The following is a 27381-nucleotide window of genomic DNA, read 5'->3' on the forward strand; positions in this document are numbered from 1 at the left end:
TTTCGTCTTTCCCTCTCCTTCCCTCTTTCCTGATGAGGCAACAGTTTGTTGCGAAAGCTTGAATTTTGTGTGTATGTTTGTGTTTGTTTGTGTGTCTGTTGACCTGCCAGCACTTTCATTTGGTAAGTCACATCATCTTTGTTTTTAGATATATATTTCCTACGTGGAATGTTTCCTTCTATTATAACCAATGTAAAAATTGGTTTGTCTTGTTTTAGTTATAACAAAAAGGGCCTATGAACAAACGTACTGGTGTAGACATGACTGTGCTACATTGCCAACAAATATAATATCATTGGGACTTCAAAAAACTGTAGCCCTACAGATATTTCAAAAATTAAGAAGAAAGTTTTAATGATGAGATGCATGACAGTGGCACAACAAATCATTTAACAAAGTAATGTGTTTGGTGCACTACATAAGAGTCAATTACAACTCCAAGGAAGATGGATAGTCATAAAAATGGTGGCATGTGGTACAGGTCAAATAGATGTACAGGAATTAAATGGACAGAAATGGACTGAGCAAAATTTTGAAGATGTTTCATTTCACCCAGATGGATCATGTAAACTTATTTCTTTTAAGAAATCTGCAAAGGAATAAATCTAGCAATTGAAATTTATGGCAAATCATAGTTATTTTTCAAAAACAATACTGCAGTTGCTGTTGCCACAACCAACGGTGAAAGTGGTCTTTATCATTTGGCTGTGAAGGTTGTTCACCACAACAGTCTTGTGTTGTTGATGAAACTGATGGTATCTTACAGAGATGGCATGAGAAAATGAGTCATCAAAATAAATGCTGTGTGCACAAATTTTTGAAGTATTGTAGCATAGAAGCAATTGGGTCAATGGAAGCGTCCGAATCCACCCATTTCCTATGACCCATGACATAAGGGTGTTGTGGTGTGTGACATCATTATGGCACGGAGTTTGAGTTGGTTGTGTGTGTGGATGTCGTCTTGTTGTGTTTGATGGCGTCCCCCATCTGTCTCTCTCTCTCTCTCTCTCTCTCTCTCTCTCTCTCTGTGTGTGTGTGTGTGTGTGTGTGTGTGTGTGTGTGTGTTTGGGTGGTAAGTAATTTTTTTTTTTTTGGTCTATTTTTCTTGAGTTGTAATGTTTTGTGTATTTAATGTGTTTTAATTTACGTAAGGCTGTTAGAGTTTTTAATTTTTGAGGTGTTTTGGTTTTGTTTCTAGTAGTTGCAGGTGTTGGTTTTTTCATATCAGTAGTTGTAGTTGACCTATATAGATCAAGGGAAATGACCGATTCAAATTTTCGTATTTTTATATGTAGGTATAGGTGTTTTGGTACCATCAGTTGTGGTCAAGGGAAATGTCTGATTCCAATTCCCATAGTTCTTGCTTTAGGTGTTGGTGTTTTGGTATTGTCAGCTGCTGTTGACCTATAAGGTCAAGGGAAGTGTCCGATTCCCATAGATTATTTTTTTTTTTTTTGTTTTTTTTTTTTTTTGTTCATCTTGTGTGTTTTGGAATCGTGTGGTTCCCCCCCCCCCCCCTCCCCCCCCCCGCCACCCCCCTCTCCGTGGTTGTCCCGTTAGTTTGATTGTATCTTTGGACGGAGATGTTATTGTCTTATTTATATGCATTTTCGTGTTTGTTGCCGTGTGTATGTAGTGATATCATAGGCGCCATATTATAGATGCTTAGAATAGCCATTTCCGCCATATTGATGACGTCATGGGTCAAAGCAGATGGGTGGAATCGGACACTTCCGTATTACCAAGCAATTGATAGCAGCTTTTGTGATGGATGCATGGTGGTAAATATTGTTGGCTGGATTTTAGTGAAGTAGTACGGAAACCCACTAAACCTGGAGAATTAGTTTGTACAGATGTTTGCAGACCAACGGAAGAAAATGATATGCAGTGTCAGTGATATTTTGTTGTTTTTAAGGATGACTTTTCCAGTTTCCAGGAAACACATTATATTAAAGAAAAGTCACCACTCTTTATTAAAGTGACAGAGTCAAGCTGAAATTACTAGAGAAGAACTATGTACTGATGGCAGAAAGGGGTTCCGTAGTTAAAATGTGTATAATTTTGCTGACTCAACTAGGCTGAAACATTTAATTATTGCACCATATACTCCTGAGCAGAATGGAGATGCTGAATAGGAAAATAGGATGCTATGTGTGATGGCGCTTTCTTCACCCTGCTTTGCTGGATACCAACAAAAAGCATTGTGGAATGGGGCAATTTTGGTTGCAATATACATTTTGGATCAAACTGGCCCCATTAAAATTAAAGGTAAAAACCCACTTGAGATATTTCTGAAGAAGGAAGCTCGTATGCTTTGGAAGTGAAATGCTATGCTGGGATTCCCAAGCAAAAATGGAAGAAGTTTGATGCTAAATCTTCAAAAGCATGTGTGGTTGTTTATGATGATTGTGGTTACCACTTTGAAACTGAACATGAAAATTTTGATGTTGAAGAGGATGCTTGCTGGGACTATATGAACCAATATGTAGTTATAAGTGGCAAAAGAAGGAACAACCATTTGTATAACAGTGAGGATCAAGGTGAGAGCAACTAAGAAACAAGAAATTAAGACAAAGCAGCCACAACAGACATGAGCTGGCAAATTTGAAGAAACCATCATGATACTGTGACGATTCAGTCCATCAACCATGACTGATGCTTCTTTGTGAAACACCAAATAATTATAAGGAAGTAGTGCAGTCCCAAAATTCTAATGAAAGGAAGAAAGCAATGGAGGAGGAAGTGAATTCTCTGAATTAAAATCTGGAGACCAGTTGCAAAACTAAAACTAAGAAGGTGACTGAAAATTGATGTTTTCTTTCTACAAAATTAAAAACCATCAATGAAGTTGTTAAATATAAGACCTGATTTGTAGCAAAAGGATGTACTCAACATTTTGAAATAGGTTAGGCTGACACATTTAGCTCTGTAATGTGATTAGAGATGATTGAAATTTTCTATGCAACATGATTGGGCTATAAGGCAATTTGATGTAAGGATGGAATTTTTTTGAAGGAGGAAATTTACATGTATCAACCAGAAGTCATTGATGATGCTACAATATGTGTATGTAAATTGCTTAAGAAGCTGTATGGCTTAAAGCAAGCATCAAAATGCTGGCTGAATGTCTTGTTAAATTCATTAGTGATCTAGTTTATGGGAGAGCTGTTCAGATGCAAGTATGTTGTGTTCTGAAAATCTGATACTGCTGTTTTAGGTTGACAACAGATTGGCAACATGACAGTTAAATTTCTTGGACAGCTGGGTAAATATCTTCATACAACTGTAGAAAAGTATGATTACTTTCTAGGCTTATAACCCGAGAAATGTAACAAGTGTATTCGAATGCATCAGTCTGTGGAAGTGAAGAAAATTTTAACGAAATATGGCATGATGGATGCAAAACAAATATCTTTACAAGTTGAACGAGGATGGATACATTATGGTATGAAGTTTGAGAAGAATGAAGACTACAATACTGAAGCTTATAATGAGATGCTGATCCTGGTGGGGACAGAGGCACAAGTTGATTAGCAAGTGGCTTTCTATTCAAGTTTCATGAAGTTTATGTGCAAAACAGTAGTTATTTCTTCAATGGAGGCAGAATGTGTAGCTGCAAGTGAAGCTCTGAAAATCACTTATAGGGCTGCAAAGTTACAGATGATTGAGGACCTTGTTGGTATTGTGTCTACTATAAAAATTGTCACATGTCATTAAGGCAACTTCTTTGGTTACTTCAAAGTCAGGTTTTCGTGGTTTGGTTGTTTTGATGTGTTCTTCTGAGACTGTCATTCTTTTGTTGTGTTTAAATGCATTTTTTATTTTAAAATTTGTTTGGTGTTTTATCAGTTGTTTCCATTTCTCTGATTCCCAATGCAAAAGCTTCTTTATTTGTGCTGTACTGTATTTAATCTCCTAGGTATCTAAATTTCTCTCCATCCATTTGAATTACCTTTCTTCTACCTCTAGTACTCTGGATGCTGTTATTAATTCCGTTTTCTTGAAGGAGATTTATAATCACGTCATTGCTGCTTGTGTCTTCCATTTACTGATCTGTTCTCTGGTGGTATTTAGTGCTTCAGAGACGAATTATGATATCATCTACAAAAGCTAGGCAGTCAATCCACAAATTTATATTTCTACAGCCAATATCAATGTTATTCATTCCTGTTCATTAATTGCATGGAACTTTCTTGAGTAGGGCTATGGTACACATTTGAAAAGTAGAGGTGAGAATTCGTCTCCTTGCCTGACTCCTGTTCTGATTTTTAAAGCATCTGAAATCTCCTCAGTTTCATTATAGAGGTAACGTCAGTAAGACTCTGTCTGACAGTAGAGCTTGTTTTGTTATCTGAGTCAAATGCTTTTTGAACTTCAGTTAGAGCTGTCAGTTCAACTGACCCATACCAGTAACCTTTTTTTGCAATCTACAAAACCTACTCCTGCATTTCAGATAAGACAGAACACAACTAAAATTCATGACTGTTTGGTACATAAAAGTCCTTTCCTGACCCCTCCTTGGTATTAACTCAACTGTGTCTCAAATTGATTCTCTATCCAACACTGAAGCACTTTTGAAAGAATCTTGTAGTTGTTACAAATGATGACTTGGTATTGTATATGTCCATTCTGCCACCTTTTTTATGAAGGGGGTAAATCAGTGTGGAGAATCAGCCACTTGGAAGTTGCTCACTTTGTCAGATGGCACAGATTTTCTCAGTTTATCAGTCACCTTGTTTCTCATGCTCTTTCATATCTTGTCAGTTATTATGTCTTCCTCTGCTGTTTGGATGTTCTTTAGTGAATGCACAATGTGTCTAATTTTATTTCTTGTGGGATGGACTATTCTGGAGTTTTTACCCTTGAAATTGGATTTTGGAGTTTTACAATAAATTATTTTTACTATTAATTGTGTAAGAAAACATCATACAGCTCTTCAAGGTAAATTTTTCAGTAAATAAATGATAACAAATAATATGTTAACCAGACTGAAACAGCTTTTGCCTAGAAAAGGGCCATGTGAAGTCCACAGTGCTTCTCACCAGCAGTAAAAGTTTGTGGAAGTTAAATTTTCAGGGTTTCCTTTGCTGCACCAGTTTGCTATGGTTTTCTACTTCTCTCTTAAGGAAAGAAAAGGAAAGGAAGGGAATGGAAAGAAAGATCAAGTTTGACATTTTCTCAACAATGAGAACATTACCCCCCCCTCCCCCTCCATGAACCATGGACCTTGCTGTTGGTGGGGAGGCCTGTGTGCCTCAGCGATACAGATGGCCGTACCGTAGGTGGGTATCTGTTGAGAGGCCAGACAAACGTGTGGTTCCTGAAGAGGGGCAGCAGCCTTTTCAGTAGCTGTAGGGGCAACAGTCTGGTTAATTGACTGATCTGGCCTTGTAATTTACTGACCAAAACTGCCTTGCTGTGCTGGTATTGCGAACGGCTGAAAGCAAGGGGAAGCTACAGATGTAATTTTTCCTGAGGGCACGCAGCTTTACTGTATGGTTAAATGATGATGGCATCCTCTTGGGTAAGATATTCCGGAGGTAAAATAGTCCCCCATTTGGATCTCTGGATGGGGAATACTCAAAAGGATGTCATTATCAGGAGAAAGAAAACTGGCGATCTATGGATCGGAGCATTGAATGTCAGATCCCTTAAGTGGGCAGGTAGGTTAGAAAATTTAAAAAGGGATAGGTTAGATATAGGAGGAATTAGTGAAGTTTGATGGCAGGAGGAACAAGACTTTTGGTCAGGTGAATACAGGGTTATAAATATAAAATCAAATAGGGGTAATGCAGGAGTAGGTTTAATAATGAATAAAAAAATAGGAGTGCAGATAACCTACTACAAACAGCATAGTGAATGCATTATTGTGGCCAAGATAGACACGAAGCCCATGATTACTACAGTAGTACAAGTTTGTGTGCCAACTATCTCTGCAGATGACGAAGAAACTGAAGAAAAGTATGATGAGATAAAAGAAATTATTCAGATAGTGAAGGGAGACAAAAATTTAATGATCATGGGTGACTGGTATTCGATAGTAGGAAACTGGAGAGAAGGAAACATAGTAGGTGAATATGGATTGGGCGTAAGAAATGAAAGAGGAAGCCGCCTGGTAGAATTTTGCACAGAGCATAACTTAATCATAGCTAATACTTGGTTTAAGAATCATCAAAGAAGGTTGTATACGTGGAAGAACCCTGGAGATAGTAAAAGGTATCAGATAGATTATATAATGGTAAGACAGAGATTTACGAACCAGGTTTTAAATTGTAAGACATTTCCAGGGGCATATGTGGACTCTGACCACAATCTATTGGTTATGAACTGTAGATTAAAACTGCAGAAACTGCAACGTGGGAATTTAAGGAGATGGGACCTGGCTAAACTGACTAAACCAGAGGTTGTACAGAGTTTCAGGGAGAGCATTAGGGAACAATTGACAGGAATGGGGGAAAGAAATACAGTAGAAGAAGAATGGGTAGCTTTGAGGGATGAAGTAGTGATGGCAGCAGGGGATCAAGTAGGTAAAAAGACGAGGGCTAATACAAATCCTTGAGTATCAGAAGAAATATTGAATTTAATTAACGAAAGGAGAAAATATAAAAATGCAGTAAATGAAGCAGGCAAAAAGGAATACACACATCTCAAAAATGAGATCGACAGGAAGTGCAAAATGGATAAGCAGGGATGGCTAGAGGACAAATGTAAGGATGTAGAGGCTTATCTCACTAGGGGTAAGATAGATACTGCCTACAGGAAAATTAAAGAGACCTTAGGAGAAAAGAGAGCCACTTGAATGAATATCAAGAGCTGAGATGGAAACCCAGTTCTAAGCAAAGAAAGGAAAGCAGAAAGGTGGAAGGAGTATATAGAGGGTCTATACAAGGGCAATGTTCTTGAGGACAATATTATGGAAATGGAAGAGGATGTAGATGAAGGTGAAATAGGAGATATGATACTGCGCGAAGAGTTTGACAGAGCACTGAAAGACCTAAGTCAAAACAAGGCCCTGGGAGTAGACAACATTCCATTAGAACTACTGTCAACCTTGGGAGAGCCAGTCCTGACAAAACTCTGTCATCTGGTGAGCAAGATGTATGAGACAGGCGAAATACCCTCAGACTTCAAGAAGAATATAATAATTCCAATCCCAAAGAAAGCAGGTGTTGACAGATGTGTAAGTTATGAACTATCAGTTTAATAAGTCACAGCTGCAAAATACTAAAACAAATTCTTTACAGACGAATGGAAAAACCTGTTAGAAGCTGACCTTGGGGAAGATCAGTTTGGATTCCGTAGAAATGTTGGAACACATGAGGCAATACTGACCTTACGACTTAACTTAAGATTAAGGAAAGGCAAACCTACGTTTCTAGCATTTGTAGACTTAGATAAAGCTTTGGACAATGTTGACTGGAATACTCTCTTTCAAATTCTGAAGGTGGCAGGGATAAAATACAGGGAGCAAAAGGCTATTTACAATTTGTACAGAAACCAGACAGCAGTTATAAGAGTCGAGGGACATGAAAGGGAAGCAGTGTTTGGGAAGGGAATGAGCCTGTCACCGATGTTATTCAATCTGTATATTGAGCAAGCAGTAAAGGAAACAAAAGAAAAATTGAGAGTAGGTATTAAAATCCATGGAGAAGAAATAAAGACTTTGAGGTTCGCCAATGACATTGTAATTCTGTCAGAGACAGCAAAGGACTTGGAAGAGCAATTGAACGGAATGGACAGTATCTTCAAAGTAGGATATAAGATGAACATCAACAAAAGCAAGATGAGGATAATGGAATGAAGTCGAATTAAGTCGGGTGATGCTGAGGGAATTAGATTAGGAAATGAGAGACTTAAAGTAGTAGAGCAGTTTTGCTATTTGGGGAGCAAAATAACTGATGATGGCCGAAGTAGAGAGGATATAAAATGTAGACTGGCAATGGCATGGAAAGCGTTTCTGAAGAAGAGAAATTTGTTGACATCGAGTATAGATTTAAGTGTCAGGAAGTCGTTTCTGAAAGTATTTGTATGGAGTGTAGCCATGTATGGAAGTGAAACATGGACAACAAATAGTTTGGACAAGAAGAGAATAGAAGCTTTCAAAATGTGGTGCTACAGAAAAATGCTGAAGATTGGAATGGTAGATCACATAACTAATGAGGAGGTATTGAATAGAGTTGGGGAGAAGAGGAGATTGTGGCGCAACTTGACTAGAAGAAGTGATTGGTTTGTAGGACATGTTCTGAGGCATCAAGGGATCACCAGTTTAGTATTGGAGGGCAGCGTAGAGGGTAAAAATTGTAGAGAGAGACCAAGAGATGAACACACTAAGCAGATTCAGGAGGATGTAGGTTGCAGTAGGTACTGGGAGATGAAGAAGCTAGCACAGGATAGAGTAGCATGAAGAGCTGTATCAAACCAGTCTCAGGACTGAAGACCACAACAACAACAAGGACATAATGGACAGAGCACAATCTGTGGTTAGGATAGGACAGGGGCGAAGGTTGGTTGGTTGTTTGGGGAAGGAGACCAGACAGCGTGGTCATCGGTCTCATCGAATTAGGGAAGGATTGGGAAGGAAGTCAGCCATGCCCTTTCAGAGAAACCATCCCGGCAGTTGCCTGGAGTGATTTAGGGAAATCACGGAAAACCTAAATCAGGATGGCCGGAAGCGGGATTGAACCGTCGTCCTCCCGAATGCGAGTCCAGTGTCTAACCACTGCGCCACCTTGCTCGGTAGGGGCGAAGGAACCAACTGGTTAGCCACTTAAGGACATCATGTAAAACCTAAAACTCTATGGTCAAAAAGGAATTTGAAACACCATCCTCCTGAATACAAACAAAGTGTGCCAACCAGAGTGGCCCATTGTTGATAAATAATGGTCTATTGTTCAGTTATTCTTTTCCCATGTGTCACAAAATTTTACATGCAGCAAAAGGCAGATGTAACATCTGTGTTCTGACTGAATGTACCATATTACGTTACATTAATGCTTAATTATGATGTATGAACAATAAATATACAATAAAAGAACAGCATGCATATAAAAATTATTACATATTTTCTGTTACAATATAATTACCTGATGTTTAGTTTCATTTTAAATTCACTCATATTGTATATACAGTTAGTTAGTTAACATCTTTGTGGAGAATTTTCAGCAATTTAAAAAAAATTTTAAGTCCTATTACTTCCTTTACTGAATTACATAGCTTGTTCAAAAGCTTCTGTGTGCTTCACCCCAAACGTTTTAATCTTTTTACTTTTCTACTGAAATATGGTTATTCTTCATCATCATATTGTATTTAAGCTTCATATCTGAATGAGTACCGTAACTGAGCAAAAAGTTCATTTGTGCACCATTTTAGACTCAATCCTTTTTTGCATGCATACAATACTGGTAGAGTCAGATTTTCTGGCTTGAGCTAGTGTCAGCACAATGTGATGGTATACTACTTTGCATTTTATTTATAGCACATGTTTAACAACTTATTTTGTGCAGTAATAATAGCTGAGGTTTATTATTTGTGTATTTTTTGAAACTGATCACAATATGACGTAGATGCTGCAACAGACTATCTCTTAATCATAATCTATTATTATCACAGTAGTTCCTGTGAATTTTTTGTGTCATTGTAACAGGGAAGTATACTTTTTATCACACCAATTCACTGAAATTAGTACACATTTCTCTCTTATTATTGCATATTTTGACTACATTCACCAGATTATCACTCTATTGGATTACACTCATCTCTGTCTTGCTCTTGCATTGCAGTTTAGGACCATCTTCACTTTTCAAGTATAACATACAGAGTGCCTTTCATAAGTAATGCGACCAATTTTTTTCTGACGCAACAGTACACCACAGCGTGTTGTAACTGGCCGGGCTAAGTGGAGGGGGGTGTCAGCTTCAAAACGCTCTTTGTCTCATTTGGCCATGAGCTGCCGGAGAGTCAGGACATGCGTTTCCGTCAACCCCATTTTGAGTTTATGCAACATGGCACAATGGATCATTCTGTAGAGCAATGATGGTACGCTATCAAATTTTGCGTTAAACTTGGGAAGTCCGCCACCGAAACGTTTCCATTACTTCAGCATTCCTTTGGGACTGATTTCTTGTCCAAATCACAAGTTTTCCGATGGCACAAGTCGTTCATGGAGGGCCGAGAGGAGATCATCGATGAACCACGCAGTGAACGGCCATCAACCGCACGAGTCGATGAAAATGTGATGCGTGTGCGTGATTGTTTGAACTCTGACAGATGGCTGAGCCTTCAATTGATAGCACAAACTCTAAACATGTCAAAAACAACCGTTTTCTGCGTTGTGACCAAATATTTGAACATGAGAAAGGTATGTGCCAAACTCGTCCCAAAATTGTTGACCGACACACACAAGCACATGCGAGTGCTTCAGTGCCGAGAAATGTTGGAAATCTGTGAAAATGATCCTCATTATTTAAACTCAGTTATCACTGGTGATGAGTCGTGGATTTTTGAGTACGATCCTGAGACAAAAAGGCAGAGTTCAGAGTGGCACACCCCATCGTCACCCCGTCCCAAGAAGGCACGCATGAGCAAGTCCAGGATCAAAACCGTGCTCATTGTCTTCTTTGACGTCTGAAGCATTGTCCACCATGAATTCGTACCTACTGGGACTACAGTGAACTCAGGTTTCTACTTGGAAGTGCTCAAAAGACTGAAAAGAAGAGTCTCGCACAGCCGAAGTGACATCAGGTACACGTGGAAAGTTCACCACGACAACGCGCCGAGTCACAGCGCCCTCATTGTCAACGACTTCGTGGCCAGGACCAAGACCCCATTGGTTTCCGAGGCTCCCTACAGTGCTGACCTGGCTCCTCCTGACTTTTTTTTGTTTCCTCGGTTAAAAGGAGTCATGAAAGGAAAACATTGGGACACGATTGAAAGCATCCAGGCGCATGTTACATCAGCGCTAAAGGATATTCCGGAAAAGGCATTCCAGGATGCCTTCCAGGCATCGAAACATCGCCTCCAGAAGTGCATCGACGCAAGACGGTGCTATTTTGAAAAGTTTTGATTATTTGTACAAATATATTTAATAACTGATTATTTTATGAATTTGGTCGCATTACTTATGGAACGCAGCTTGTACGCATTTCCACATTTGCAGTAATTCGTAAGTGTCTACTCTCTTTTTCTCGTCTATCAGGCGTCAGTTTTTACGAAATAATAACCTTTAATATAGAAAGAGTAGTATTATTTTACCACTACTCTGTTAAAATCAGTACACAACACCACGCTACTAACCAATACTTCACTCTTAAGTGTAAAAACGGAACAACATATTTATGGTGCAAAACACAGTAATAAATTACTGTACACATCTTACAGATTGCATATTGATGACTGAACAGGTCCGAAGTAAAGAAGCCTCCTTCCTCTGCTATTGATACGAACAAGGTGAGCTCCGAAAAGCCTAATGCTCTCAGAAGCAGTGCCACCGGTAGCGGAGCTGCCAAGTCCGAGAACAACAGAGACGGTGACAGTGTTGTGCCAGTGAAACCAGTGCGGACAGCCCACGGAGCGAAGGAAGCGGCCAGAGGTGTGAGTACCTGGGGCAGTGCGGCTGCGGCTGCAGCCCCAGCGGCTGCGGTGCCCGCTGGCAGGGTAGACGACGACTCGCGGCCGCTGACGGTGGTGCAGCACGAAAATGAGAACGACCGGCTGGCGCGGCGGAGGGAGCTGGTGCGCCGGGGGTCGAGCCAGGGACCGCGCGAGCAGGACGACCGGCTCGTGCACGGCAGCTCGGAGCTCATGCTGCTGCTGGTGCCACAGGAGGAAGGTAAGCCACGCATATCAGGAAGTTAGAAACGACACTTCTCTTACATGTTCCAGGTTTGAGGAGCCTGCAATTGAGCATTGTTTATTCAAATGTGGATTAGTTGATACATCGGTAAACTGAAAGCAGTCAATTGGCAAATTCAAAACTGCATCTGTCCACGCTGTGTAGAATTCGTGTTCGTTCTGGGTTGGCCAGTTTGACGGATTTCACAAATAAGTGGTTCAAACGCTGCCCCACAGGGTACCGAATGTCCATCAGCTTGCCTGCAGCCATGTGCAGTTGATACAGGCAACCCCCCTGGTACCTTTATTATGCACGTACTGTGCATGCACTAACCACATGGCCAATCTTACCCGGGTGTGCTAAGCCAATGCAGAACTGTCACACAGGCTTTGCCCCGGTTGACTCATTCCCTGTCCTTTACCCTTTCGTCTACCCTGCACACCTCTGCCCATAGATGCCCAGTTCAACACCTGACCGCCTCCAGATAAATGTACTCGTTCAAATGGCTCTGAGCACTATGGGACTTAACATCTATGGTCATCAGTCCCCTAGAACTTAGAACTACTTAAACCTAATTAACCTAAGCACATCACACAACACCCAGTCATCACGAGGCAAATGTACTGGAAAAGCATACTTGAGAACTGCAGGCATGGGCCCATTCGGCATAGTGTTCACTCAGCTGCGGTGAGTGACAGCAAGGGCGAATTAACTTCATACAGCTCTACAGCAGCTGCCGAAGATGACTGACACCACCCGGCCTAATGACACAATGGCCTGTGTGGCAAGCGTAGTCATGCAGAACTCACACACATGCGCTTAGGACTCGAAGTTTCAGTGTGCACAGACTCGACGTTCTTCCTATCCATTGTACACTCCTGGAAATTGAAATAAGAACACCGTGAATTCATTGTCCCAGGAAGGGGAAACTTTATTGACACATTCCTGGGGTCAGATACATCACATGATCACACTGACAGAACCACAGGCACATAGACACAGGCAACAGAGCATGCACAATGTCGGCACTAGTACAGTGTATATCCACCTTTCGCAGCAATGCAGGCTGCTATTCTCCCATGGAGACGATCGTAGAGATGCTGGATGTAGTCCTGTGGAACGGCTTGCCATGCCATTTCCACCTGGCGCCTCAGTTGGACCAGCGTTCGTGCTGGACGTGCAGACCGCGTGAGACGACGCTTCATCCAGTCCCAAACATGCTCAATGGGGGACAGATCAGGAGATCTTGCTGGCCAGGGTAGTTGACTTACACCTTCTAGAACACGTTGGGTGGCACGGGATACATGCGGACGTGCATTGTCCTGTTGGAACAGCAAGTTCCCTTGCCGGTCTAGGAATGGTAGAACGATGGGTTCGATGACGGTTTGGATGTACCGTGCACTATTCAGTGTCCCATCGACGATCACCAGTGGTGTACGGCCAGTGTAGGAGATCGCTCCCCACACCATGATGCCGGGTGTTGGCCCTGTGTGCCTCGGTCGTATGCAGCACTGATTGTGGCGCTCACCTGCACGGCGCCAAACACGCATACGACCATCATTGGCACCAAGGCAGAAGCGACTCTCATCGCTGAAGACGACACGTCTCCATTCGTCCCTCCATTCACGCCTGTCGCGACACCACTGGAGGCGGGCTGCACGATGTTGGGGCGTGAGCGGAAGACGGCCTAACGGTGTGCGGGACCGTAGCCCAGCTTCATGGAGACGGTTGCGAATGGTCCTCGCCGATACCCCAGGAGCAACAGTGTCCCTAATTTGCTGGGAAGTGGCGGTGCGGTCCCCTACGGCACTGCGTAGGATCCTACGGTCTTGGCGTGCACCCGTGCGTCGCTGCGGTCCGGTCCCTGGTCGACGGGCACGTGCACCTTCCGCCGACCACTGGCGACAACATCGATGTACTGTGGAGACCTCACGCCCCACGTGTTGAGCAATTCGGCGGTACGTCCACCCGGCCTCCCGCATGCCCACTATACGCCCTCGCTCAAAGTCCGTCAACTGCACATACGGTTCACGTCCACGCTGTCGCGGCATGCTACCAGTGTTAAAGACTGCGATGGAGCTCCGTATGCCACGGCAAACTGGCTGACACTGACGGCGGCGGTGCACAAATGCTGCGCAGCTAGCGCCATTCCACGGCCAACACCGCGGTTCCTGGTGTGTCCGCTGTGCCGTGCGTGTGATCATTGCTTGTACAGCCCTCTCGCAGTGTCCGGAGCAAGTATGGTGGGTCTGACACACCGGTGTCAATGTGTTCTTTTTTCCATTTCCAGGAGTGTATTATAAATAACCACCACATTTCCGTAGCAGCGCGGAAGGGGCCACGCGCCTTTTGAGTCTAAATTGGCGTCTGTTTGTCCACGTGAAAGCGAGACCTAACCCTCACGTGGACAGCGAGTGATGGAGAATGACTGCTGCTTCCTTAGCTTCACCACACAGATGCAATGCTGTAGTGACAAGTTGAGCTGTTATCGTGCCATTCGCATTGGCGACTAAAATGTAAACACATTGTTGTTAGTGCTTTTAATGAATTTGAAATTGATAGACCAGCTGAAGAAAGGTGCTAATGGGTCAAGCTTAGCACGGGCAAATGGGCTGGAAATGCAAAAATATTGGACATTAAAATGATCCATTACAAAATTTGCAAATGGACGTGTCAGTAATGATAGAAACTTGAACGGGAAAAATATTTTAAATGGCAGGGAACTGGGGTGTAGGATGTAGACATTACTCAAAGCTCCTCCTTGAGACGAGTTCATCCCTGCACTTGAAGAACCCCCAAACAGCTAATTTATATCCTAACTGGCTGGACTAATTAAAGAATATTCTGCATAAGAATGCAAACAGGAAAGTATTCAAAAAGGTAGCAAGGACATTAGAGTTTAATCTCCCATCGACAGTGAGGTCATTAGAAACCAAAGTCCGCAGCTCGTGGTCGTGAGGTTGCGTTCTCGCTTCCCGCGCCCGGGTTCAAGGGTTCGATTCCCGCCGGGGTGAGGGATTTTCTCTGCCTCGTGATGACTGGGTGTTGTGTGATGTGCTTAGGTTAGTTAGGTTTAAGTAGTTCTACGTTCTAGGGGACTGATGACCGTAGATGTTAAGTCCCATAGTGCCCAGAGCCATTTTAACCATTTTGAAGAAACGAAGTACAAGCTCGGATTATGGAAGGAAATCAGGCGTGCCATTTCTAAGGAACCATCCTGGCGTTCCCCTTAGCAACTTAACTATGTCACAGAAAACCTAAATCTGGATAGTCAGTCAAGTATCTGAACCATCAACCTCCTGAAAGCAAGCCCAGTATGCTAACCACCGCCACTGCACTTCCTGGAAATAGTCAACTCTGGCCTCAATGCAATGCTGATGACCCTGGCTATCATGTACTGACGGACAATGAAATAATTATTTGAGCCAGAAGATCGACACACTGTATTTTACCTCAGAATACTAATGATTCAGAGGTGCGATAAATCACGGAGGGTACAGTGAGAGTAAAAAAACAAAACATGTTAGTTTGCAGTTAGGATTGGATTCAAACGAAACTCTTCACTGAACCTGAACCTGCACTTTGTTGCCTGTTCAATTTCCTATTATGATGGAAACAGGCGCAGATATCGCTGTAGGAATGCGATGAGTTAGGTGATGGCGGATAGTGTTAATATTCAGTACAATACGACAAAATATCTTGCAGTGTACAGCAAGAACAACCAAACTTCATACATAAAATAGTTTAGATTGGAGGTTCTAACAGGAAAGATGGAAATATGCAAACGATAGCACGCTAATGGGGTGTAATCGTCACCAAACTTTCGCTTCCCAGTGGAATTAAGCCGCTGTAACATGAAATTAATCTGTACAGATAATTAGTGAAGATTAAGGTAAAAAGATTAAGGTACATGTTCAATAAGATAATAACTCACTTTAACCCAGTCCTAACATTATTGTTGACAGTCAACTTTGAGGTACAAAAATGGCGATTTTACATTTAAAGAGACAGAAGAAGCACTGGTAAGCAAGGAGGACTTATGAGAGCCTCCTTTGCTTTATACAAAAGGACAACGTAACAATTCCATCGACTCCATCATATTGAGTACAAGGCTATACACGTTTCTCAGCACGCTACTCAGTTACACGACAAAATTTAATCTGTTGTGCTGTGGGGGTCTTAGGACTACAATAAGAATGTGATGCTGTCCACATGCTGTCATTAAAACGTTAAAAGATAGTGACAATAAAGGAGTCTCAGCTCAGAAACAAAAACAACTTTTTTGCTTCTTTTCCTAAATGCTAGTCCAATTTTAAAAGCCATTTTGAACTTTTCAAACTAGCCAGTTCCCTGTGTTATTTGTAAAATGTGTTATAAAAGGGTATATGTAAATTTTAATGTTAATTTCAGTGCTTTTTTGTTTCATATTCCTGTCAGAACTGGTATAATATGATTATCTGTACGCATCCATCCCTAATTATTTCGAACAATCAATGCCTTATTGTATTATCAAACTGCCATGCCTCTATGTTTAATCCGTGCCGAAATATTCCTCACAGGAGGCTAACGCTTCCATGTCTTCGCCTACTTGTTTGGAAACTCTCTATCCTGAAGAGTTTCAAAACATATCACAAAATGAAAAGTTTTGTGTTGTAGTGCTTAAGTAAATATATTTGAATGAAAGCACACTTTTTGTTTTAATGTATTTATACAGGTTCAGTGACATTGTTTCCGCAGAAAGACTCGTGCAATTCGCTATGGCGCGCTCACCGCCCGGTTGGTGGCTCTTTTAAAGAGCGCACGGAGTTGTCCCGTGTCTGCATTATCGAATGCAAGCGGTTCAACTTGGGAGTATACGTATTCTGTTTCAAATCTTGAGAAAATGGATTGTATGTAGCACACTTATTTCCATTCATGCAAGCAGACGATAAAGCCAAAATGAAATATTCATAACATGCCTTATATCTATATCTTAAAGAGTTTGAAATATCGAAACGAGATTCTAGCAAATTAGCACACAAAGAGGTAGCACTTCGTTATATGAGTAAGCAACTTCCCTATCTGTCACGTTAATCAAGTAACCAAAGACGTTTTTCAATGGAATAATGTAATTTTTATGGACATTAATAGATGGTGCAAAAAGAATTGTTACGTTTTTTCAGTACCATAAGTGAAGAAATTACACGTTTACTTTTGTACTGAGAATGGAGTTTTTCATAAATTATTGACCTGTTTTACGCTCAGTTCCCTTGAACAAACCTATAGTTGTGTTTCTTCAACTTCTCCCAGCGTAATTCATGGCAAAATTATTCATGGGTGAATGGCCAGATGTCATTGCCTGACAGACGCAATATATGGACAAGTAACCGCATTGCGATCGTCAGGTGTCCTAATGATTCATCAGTCCAACTGGTAAAGGTAATGTGGTCGCTTGTCATAATATTGTGCCTACTGGACACTGACAGCCAGCCATTCACCAGTGAACTATTTCGTCGAATCTACAGTTACTTGTATATCACACATAGTAAATAAGAAGTTTTGCACATTTACCAAATGGAAAAATACATTTCTCTTGGCAAACTGTCATTTCCCAAAATCTTGTTTGGATATCTTAAACAGTTTATAAGATACAAAGGCTGTTCTGAATATTTAGTTCTTGATTTATCATTTGCACCTGCTGTCGGAGTTGGTGCGCTACATACAGTCCACTTTCTTGAGATTGGATAGAGAGCTCCTATGAAGTTGAAAGAATAATTCAATATGTTTGCTATATTTCAGATGCAGCAATCTAGCATGCAACAAATGCAAGCTCATATTGACCTCTATTCTTCATTGGAATCTATTCGATTTCATGTAGTAGGTTACTTAATGACGAAATATCAAAGTAATTACGGCCATTAACGAATTGATAGGCAGTTCATCATGAAGCTGACGAATGAGGCTATGAGACGCGAGGGAGTAAAATTATTTTACAGAATAGTTTTGTTGCAAATCGTTTGCGCGTGTGCCACTCACACAGTCCAGCGAGTCTGATGCTAACTGCCGTGCTGAATATGACACGACGTGAGAGATTCAGTACGCGAACTAGCTGTCCATTCTCCGTGCTAGCCGACAGTCAACTGCACTCTTACTCCTAGCGAGACGGGCTTTACAGCGGCATTTCACGTAGTGCTCTTCGGTGTGGTTCGGGCCGAGAGGCCCACGAGAAAGACAGGCCGCGGCGCGTACGTCACGAAGGTAGTCTTGCGCTCGCTCACTCGCTCAAATCAGCAGACAAACTACGTTTCTACACCTGTTAACTCGTAACTAGGCGTGTCCGTACCAACTAAAACCGAATCTTCTACTTGGATCCGCTATTATGGAATCTTACTCTTATTAGTCTTATAATGTTGGGAAGTCCATGGGCCTACTTATAATTTGTTACGGCTGTACTGGCGCACAATAAAATAAAATCATGCTAAAATGATTATCAGTTACATAAGGCACCACTTCCAGCATGTAATGAGTACCGTTAAGCAGAAGAGACTAAAAGCTATTATCAAATGGTTCAAATGGCTCTGAGCACTATGGGACTCAACTGCTGTGGTCATAAGTCCCCTAGAACTTAGAACTACTTAAACCTAACTAACCTAAGGACATCACACACATCCATGCCCGAGGCAGGATTCGAACCTGCGACCGTAGCGGTCGTGCGGATCCAGACTGTAGCGCCTTTAACCGCTCGGGCACTCCGGCCGGCTGCTATTATCAAGCTGTTATACAGTTTATATCGAGTATTGATCGTAAATAAAATTTTGCTGTAGTACTTTTAATCAGTAAGTCTTCATAATAGCAGATTCCAATGGAAGATGCAATTCTCGTTAGTACTTACACGCCCAGCTGCGAGTTAACAGGTTTAGAAACGCATTTTATCTGCTGAGCTGAGCGAGCGAGCGAGTTGAAGACTACCTTCGTGACGTACGCGCCGCGGCCTGTCCTTCTCGTGGGCCTGGTGTTCGGGGATCATGACGTCACGCAGGCTGCTTGCCAGTTGTAAGCTCTGTATCTTGTGAGCTACAATTTGACGCTTGTAGGCGACCGTCTATGATCGTCCTTGTGAAGGGCGTCAGTGCACTCACTCCCTTACAGTGGCAGATCTTTCATAAATTCTTTTAACTACGTGGAGAAGCAATTACCCAACTCCGATGGCTCATTGAGAGAGCTGGACATTGGCCTGCCAGCAAAGCGTAGCTCCTCCAGCGAAAATGTAATCATTGGAGAACAGTAATGGAGTGACGAGTTGTTTGAACGCTGCCCTTGCGGCCGTTGGTGCCTATTTTCATAACTGGACTCACTGTTTCCGAGAGGAAATGACAAATTAGCTCATGTGCTAGCCTGTCCTGCCACAGCAAAGTAAACAGCCATAAAGCCAACGACATAAGATTTACCAAACGTGGAACACAAGGCTAATGAATCCTTAACAATTTATTAGTCTTATTCTACTGCGATAAAAAATCAGTAACATTTTAAAAATTAGCAGTACCATGTGGAATTAACACAGTCTCTGCCAAGTGACTTTCCTAAACAAATTTATTAAATGAAGTGACTGTATCTGTACAGACTGTACCAACTAGACAGAAGTCTTCATCGTACACACTGTCTGCTAATGAAACTTCCTGGCAGATTAAAACTGTGTGCCCGACCGAGACTCGAACTCGGGACCTTTGCCTTTCACGGGCAAGTGCTCAAGTTTCATATCAGCGCACACTCCGCTGCAGAGTGAAAATCTCATTCTGGAAACATCCCCCAGGCTGTGGATGAGCCATATCTCCGCAATATCCTTTCTTTCAGGAGTGCTATTTCTGCAAGGTTCGCAGGAGAGCTTCTGTAAAGTTTGGAAGGTAGGAGACGAGATACTGGCAGAAGTAAAGCTGTGAGTACTGGGCGTGAGTCGTGCTTCGGTAGCTCAGATGGTAGAGCACTTACCCGCGAAAGGCAAAGGTCCCGAGTTCGAGTCTCGGTCGGGCACACAGTTTTAATCTGCCAGGAAGTTTCATATCAGCGCACACTCCGCTGCAGAGTGAAAATCACATTCTGGATACTGTCTGCTAATTTTCGGTATTTTTTCATAACTGTGTCATTGACAGAAATATCACATGGATTTCAAGAGCATACTCACAGTACTTCCGTATATATCAGGAATATGTACACGGAGTCTGGATAGTACGTACATATGACTGATACATATTTTTGTACCGTGAGCACATGTACACTATCTGGAGTGACTAAATGATATTCAAGTTTGCCCTTGAAATTTACAATTTGTTCTTACATGTCGTCACCAGTGAATTGCCAGTTTCCCTAGCTGTACAGAACCTAGTAAAGAAAATTACTATTTGTTCTTCCTTTTACTCTCTCAATAACGGTTCCCATTGCAGTGTTTCTCAACAATTTTGTATCATTATATTGCCCTCCCACTTTTTTTCTTTTATGCTTTAGTTGTATATTTAGTTAGTATGTGGCCTATAAGTAGTCTTCTCGGACTCTGACACCTGTCAGTCTCTCAGTCCCGATTTTGGAGAGAGGATTATCATTGATTGAAGGAAAAGAGATTCGACGCCAGGTACACGGTGTCCCACTTGAGAGAGGCCCCACAAACAAACATTTACTAAAATTGCACTTAAAGGCTTTACATAAAAATCACGAAATGAAATGAACATACCATACCTTATTCATGCGGAAAAAAACGTGAATCACAAAAGTTACTGGAAGTAACCGCCCTCGACTTGTAAACACAATTGAACACGACGCTGCAGATTCTCGAATGTTGTTGCCACACCTCTGGTATCACTGCCTGGATTTCACGGATGATGTTCTCTCGTAAATCGTCCCAGTTGTGTGGTTTGTTGCTGTAGACCTTCCCTTTTAGGCCACCCAGAGGAAAAAGTAAGGTGGCTTTAAATCAAGTGACCTTGGGCGCCACAGTGCTTTGGAACTCACTGTATTGGAAAAAAAAATTATTCGATCTCAGCCATGGTCACTCGAGATGTGTGGCACGTGGCGCCATGCTGTTGGTACCAGCCAGGGGTAAGTTCTTCATCGCCCAACTGGTTCGCAAATTCCCGAAACATTTCGATGTAAACTGCACTTGTAAATCGGTCCGATGACGTGACGCTGTGATATTATACAGAACATATCAATGTTTTGTGAATGCAGGGTTTGCTCGACCAGTGCATGTGGATTTTCATTACGCAACAAACGTGTATTCTGAGAGATTACGTAGCCAGAGAGGTGGAACCACGCCTCGTTACTGAACCATGTGTACTGCAGTATTCCAAGCTTCTGACTGCTGAAACCAACGGTAAAATATGAAGCATTTATCTTTGTCATTTGATATTCAGTTCCTGAACAACTGTAAATCTGTATGGATACATGCTGGCTTTCTTCGCGGCTCTGTGGCATGTGCTCCGTGACATTGCACATTCATGAGATAAACGTCGAACAGGCTTCGCAGGAGAGGCTGGAAATCGATGTTTCACGTCAGTCTCTTTTTTTCCGATAATAGCGTCCGTCCCTCGCCGTGAAGATGCAACACTGCTCCACTGCTCACCATCTCGTTCACTAACTTTTGTATGAAACAACCACTGACTTTCCTTAATGGAACTAGCAATCCAATATTGTTTCACAAGAAACGCGCTCGTCGACCGAATAGCCGTACATTGTCATTAAACACTGAACACTGAGCTCCAGCCAAAGCGACGCGCGGAAACACACTTCTGCGTCAAACAATGTCGCAGAGTGCAGTGTTGCCACGTCAAACGTCACAAATTACACGGTGCAGTTTCATCGGAATTGCTACGCGTGTTTTTGGGGCCTGTATAAGCACTCCGAAATGCCACACGTGTAGACTATAATCAGTTACTTCAGGGCTCGTGGGCTCCATGTGTGAAGTAACTGGGTCTTCATGGGATGCGCCTTGAAGGAAAATTACTTAGTTAATTAGTTAGTTGAATATTCTATAGATCATTTGAACGATTCTTTTATCGAAATGATGAGGAATGTGTCAGCAGACAGTATATGTATACACGATTCCTGTTAACATTAATGAACACATTGTCATTTTGTTCCTAATTATGCACCCACAGTTAAAAACAATTTTCTTTTACTGGCTCTCAGTTTTTAACTAGAAGTTTGTCAGTGGAATAGGAGGAGTTGTCCAGAATAAATGATTTTAAATTAAATTTAAAACTTGCTTCGCTACCTGTGAGACATTTTATGTTGTTGGGCAAATGATCAAAAAATTTTATTGCTGGGTATTGAAGTCCTTTCTCAGCCACTGATAGCTTTCACAGTGGGTAATAAATGTCATTTTTTCCCTCTACTGTTGTAGGCGTGTACACCACTGTTATTATCAAATTGTGGTTGGTTATTTATGACGAATTTCATATGAGAATATACGTATTGTAAGGATCAGTTAAAATGCCCAGTTCCTCGAAGAGTCCTTGGGCAAACACGACATATTACTCTTACTGTTCGACTGAAGTACCATCGACAAGGAGCTCATTAAATACAGAGCACAAGCTTCATATTACTAGGGAAGCATGTGGAAAAGAAATCGGCTGTGCCCTTCCGTAGGACTCACCCTGGCATTTGCCTAAAGCGATTTAGGGCACTCGCACAAAATCTAAATCCGGATGACTGAACACGGATTTGAACCACCGACCTCCACACTGAGAGTACAGTGAACTAATCATTGCGCCACCTCGCTCGGTTCTGCCTTAGAAATACAGCCCCGGGCCCTCGGTCAAGCGAAAGATCGCTAGCGAGCACGAAAGCAACGGACACAGCCAAGGCCGGGGGGAGGGGGGCTGGACAGCTTGGGTGAGTCACGTGCTGCCGACGCGGGGCTGTCCGCGGCATGAGCGGGCAGCTCGCCTGTCTGTGCCAAGTCCGGGAACAGCTGAATCACGCGGAAAATGGCACGGGCCACTGCGCGTGTGCACGGGACACTGCCCTCTCTACAGCTGCTTTTCATTCAAGTTTGTGCGATGCGTGTTTAGCGTTTATAAAGTAGCTGTTTTACTGAAATTTGAATTTTACACTTTCTGTTTCATTTTGCGTTTATTTTTCGCCTTTACGATGTGTTAACCCTAGACAGCTGCAGTGCCTGACATGCCGTGACATACTAAAACTCTGTGGCGAACGCAGCAGCCAATTTTAATATGTCAGCACGTCTCATTATACCGTGCAATTTGATAAAGAGTGAAGGTTTCATTTCAGGACCACCTGTACATTATTTATGTGTGCAACTGCCTATTCACTTTTACATGTCTGCCACCAACTGCCTATTCACCTTTGCACGTCTGCCACCGTAGCTGAGTGGACAGTGCGCTGGCTTGCTGTGCCGGGGGGGGGGGGGGGGGGGGGTGGTCGGGTTCAATTCCCGGCTGGGTCGGAGATTTTCTGTGCTCAGGAACTGGGTGTGAATCTTCAGGTTTTAGCGGCGCAAAGACTGTTCCATTGTTTCGGGTGTGCAGCCGCAAGAATTCTCCTCCTAATATTTCGGCTGTATAACATTCAGCCATCTTCAGAGTGAGCCGCAAGACTGCCGCTCCAGTTTTTTTTTTTTTTTTTTTTCTTTATTGTATTTCAATTCCCCATTGGGTTGGGCTGGCAGCAGCATATGCACTGCTCTTCAGCCGAAAGACATAGAACATACACTGACGATGATCAAAACAGAGGATCTGCCAGGCGCAAGGAGATGAGGGAGACTGGAAGAAGGAAAGATGGGGGAGATAAGGGGAGGGCGCGCTGAAGAGGGCCGGGTAGGGAGGGATGTGAGAAGGAAAGAGGCAAGTATGCGGTGCAGGGTCTCAGGGGAGGGGGGGGGGGGAAGGAGGAAAATCCGCTCTGGGAGAAGGAGGGAAGAGGAAAAAAGGGAGCCCTGGGGAGGTGGGGGGGGGGGGGGAACGAGGCCAGGTTATAGTTGGAAGGAAGGGTAGATGTCACGGCGAAGTTCGTCATCCGGGAGGGGGAGGCGTTGGAAATTGCCCTGATGAAGGAGATGGAGGGTGTGGAGGTGGAGAGAGGGAGGGATACAGCGATAGAGGCGCGGCAACGGGCGGGGGGTGGAGAGGAAGGAGGAAACCAGAGGGTGGGGGGGATCAAGCCTGCGGACAATGTAAAGGATGCGGAGGGGATGTTGGAGGAACAGGAGGAGGTGGGGGAAGGGGATCAGTTCATACAGGAGCCGTGTGGGGGAAGGAAGGCGGATACGGAAGGCAGGGCGGAGCACATGGTGTTCAAGGATTTGGAGGGCCTTGTAAAAGCGGGTGGGGGCGGAGATCCAGGCAACGCTTGCGTAACAGAGGATAGGACGGATGAGGGATTTGTAGGTGTGGAGAATGGTAGAAGGATGCAATCCCTATGTCCGGCCAGACAGGAGTTTCAGGAGGCGGAGGCGGGAATGGGCTTTCTGCTGGATGGCCGCGCCAGTGCTCGCTTCGTCCTTTTATACTCGTGTACCGCGCAACTGTGCATGCGGCCACAGATGCAAATGCACCAGAGACGTTGGTCAGCGGCAGAGATGTGCACGATGCGCGAGTTACATCTATGGCTCCGCAGTCGATCTGTGTTGGCATGTCGATATATCATTGTGAGCTGCAGTGTGACGACGCCTTTGTGAGTTTATTACAGCAAGTGCCGGATTCCATGATTTATCAAGATTGAAACCACTATCTCTGTTAATTAAATTCGTCGTCAAGCGAATTTCAGTTGCCTCACTCACTATCGAGTCCCAAAAAGACGATGTAGTTGCCAAAATTTCGACGTTGTCACACAACATACTGTGACCAGTGTCAATACAGTGCTCTGCCAGTGCCGACTTGTTAGGTTGTAAAAGTCGTGTGTAACTCCGGTGTTCTGTGCGTCTTTCTTGGACAGTACGAGTTGTTTGTCCAATGTAAGAAATATTAGAAGAGGAAGAAGGAGAATTCTTGCGGCTGCACACCCGAAACTTAATGGAACAGGAACTGGGTGTTTGTGTCGTCTTCATCCTCATCATTTCATCCTCGTCGACGCGCAAGTCGCCGAAGCGGCTTCACCTCAAAAGACCTGCGCCAGGCGATCGGGTGTACCCGCCGGGAGGCCCTCGCCACACGACATTTCATTTTCAACACATGCATTTCATACTTGACAAACTGCCTATTGGCTTCTGTCTCGGGTTCTTGGGCCGACGTTCGTCTGATGATTTTATTGACGTTTCGCCAGTACGAGTGGCTGGCATTGTCAGAGCTTCACCCTTCATCGCTGGTGGTGAAATGGAGGCTGGGCCCGCTTGCACGGGAGGCGAACATGTTACCACCCAGCTAAGCAGGCGGACGTTCCAAGAGAATAATGTACAAAAACACTGCGCGCATCTAATGAACACCTGCCACTGGGACGCAGGGAGCAACCGAATGGAACAGCCTGCGGTATCTGCTAATGTAAAACCGACGGAGCACGCCTGGGAGCAGTGACACTCCCAGAGCGCCCTCGCAGGACCCTGCTCACGCACTGGACCACTTCAGGGCGGCCACCGTCGAAGATTTCAGCAGCAACCTCTTGACAATGTTTTGGACAGCATGCTAAGGATGTTCCGAGCAAGTTAGACTGCACAGGCTGGAGCAACTCCGTACTGAAGCAGAGTTCCTGGCATATTAAAAAATGTCTGCCGGATTGGGGTTCAAACGCAGGACCTTTGTCATTTGCGGGCAAACGCTCTACCGACAGAGCTATGCAAGCACTATGAAGCACTCATCCTCACAGCTTTAATTCCGCCAGTACCTCTCTTCTACAGTACAAACTTCACACTACTCTTCTTCCCTTGCGGCACTTGCAATGCTAGAAGGAAGTTTAAATCCTGGGAAAAAAAGTCAGTGGAGATAAATGGCTTAGCCACGGTCTAGGGACTGTTTTCAGTTGGCCTCTAGAATCAATTCTCTAGGTTGTGACCAAACCATTTGTGCGTGTTATCTGTTCTTCCGCAATTGCTGGTCACGCAAGGTATGCAGCAGAACTGTGAAGTTTGGAAGGTAGGAGAGATGTGGCGATTTAGTAATGCTGTGAGGGTGGATGCTTAGTTGTGCTCGGATAGCTCAGTCAGCAGAACAGCAGCACACGAAAGGCATCGGCCCCTGGCCCACAGTTTTAATCTGCCAGGAAGTTTCAAATCTGTGCACATTCTGCTACAGAGTAGCGTGTTAGTCAGGTGCTGGTTTTTACGTCACGGGTAAGGACTAGGACTGTTGGTACTTATAAAAATATCGGGAACCCGATATATCGGTATTTAAAAATTACCTCGACATATCGCAAACATTATCGGTATGACAACGGAAATATATCGACATTCCAGCCAAAAAAATATCAGCTGCACATTGTAAATACACTGCCAGTTTTAGAGCAGTGTATTTAAGTATTGATTTATTACTACACTCCTGGAAATTGAAATAAGAACACCGTGAATTCATTGTCCCAGGAAGGGGAAACTTTATTGACACATTCCTGGGGTCAGATACATCACATGATTACACTGACAGAACCAGAGGCACATAGACACAGGCAGCAGAGCATGCACAATGTCGGCACTAGTACAGTGTATATCCACCTTTCGCAGCAATGCAGGCTGCTATTCTCCCATGGAGACGATCGTAGAGATGCTGGATGTAGTCCTGTGGAACGGCTTGCCATGCCATTTCCACCTGGCGCCTCAGTTGGACCAGCGTTCGTGCTGGACGTGCAGACCGCGTGAGACGACGCTTCATCCAGTCCCAAACATGCTCAATGGGGGACAGATCCGGAGATCTTGCTGGCCAGGGTAGCTGACTTACACCTTCTAGAGCACGTTGGGTGGCACGGGATACATGCGGACGTGCATTGTCCTGTTGGAACAGCAAGTTCCCTTGCCGGTCTAGGAATGGTAGAACGATGGGTTCGATGACGGTTTGGATGTACCGTGCACTATTCAGTGTCCCCTCGACGATCACCAGTGGTGTACGGCCAGTGTAGGAGATCGCTCCCCACACCATGATGCCGGGTGTTGGCCCTGTGTGCCTCGGTCGTATGCAGTCCTGATTGTGGCACTCACCTGCACGGCGCCAAACACGTATACGACCATCATTGGCACCAAGGCAGAAGCGACTCTCATCGCTGAAGACGACACGTCTCCATTCGTCCCTCCATTCACGCCTGTCGCGACACCACTGGAGGCGGGCTGCACGATGTTGGGGCGTGAGCGGAAGACGGCCTAACGGTGTGCGGGACCGTAGCCCAGCTTCATGGAGACGGTTGCGAATGGTCCTCGCCGATACCCCAGGAGCAACAGTGTCCCTAATTTGCTGGGAAGTGGCGGTGCGGTCCCCTACGGCACTGCGTAGGATCCTACGGTCTTGGCGTGCACCCGTGCGTCGCTGCGGTCCGGTCCCTGGTCGACGGGCACGTGCACCTTCCGCCGACCACTGGCGACAACATCGATGTACTGTGGAGACCTCACGCCCCACGTGTTGAGCAATTCGGCGGTACGTCCACCCGGCCTC

General features: G+C 43.8%; 1 protein-coding gene across 1 annotated transcript in view; it reads left to right on the forward strand.

The window, feature by feature from the left end:
- The window catches only part of LOC124613014, a 252827-nt gene that overhangs the window by 183986 nt on the left and 41460 nt on the right, over nucleotides 1-27381 (forward strand). The window contains exon 9 of the mRNA XM_047141567.1: nucleotides 11400-11827. Within this exon, the coding sequence (XP_046997523.1) occupies nucleotides 11400-11827 (428 nt within the window). The remainder of the gene's footprint in view (nucleotides 1-11399; nucleotides 11828-27381) is intronic.

The sequence above is a fragment of the Schistocerca americana genome, chromosome 4 (genome assembly GCF_021461395.2).
Source record: "Schistocerca americana isolate TAMUIC-IGC-003095 chromosome 4, iqSchAmer2.1, whole genome shotgun sequence".
NCBI lineage: Eukaryota > Metazoa > Arthropoda > Insecta > Orthoptera > Acrididae > Schistocerca > Schistocerca americana.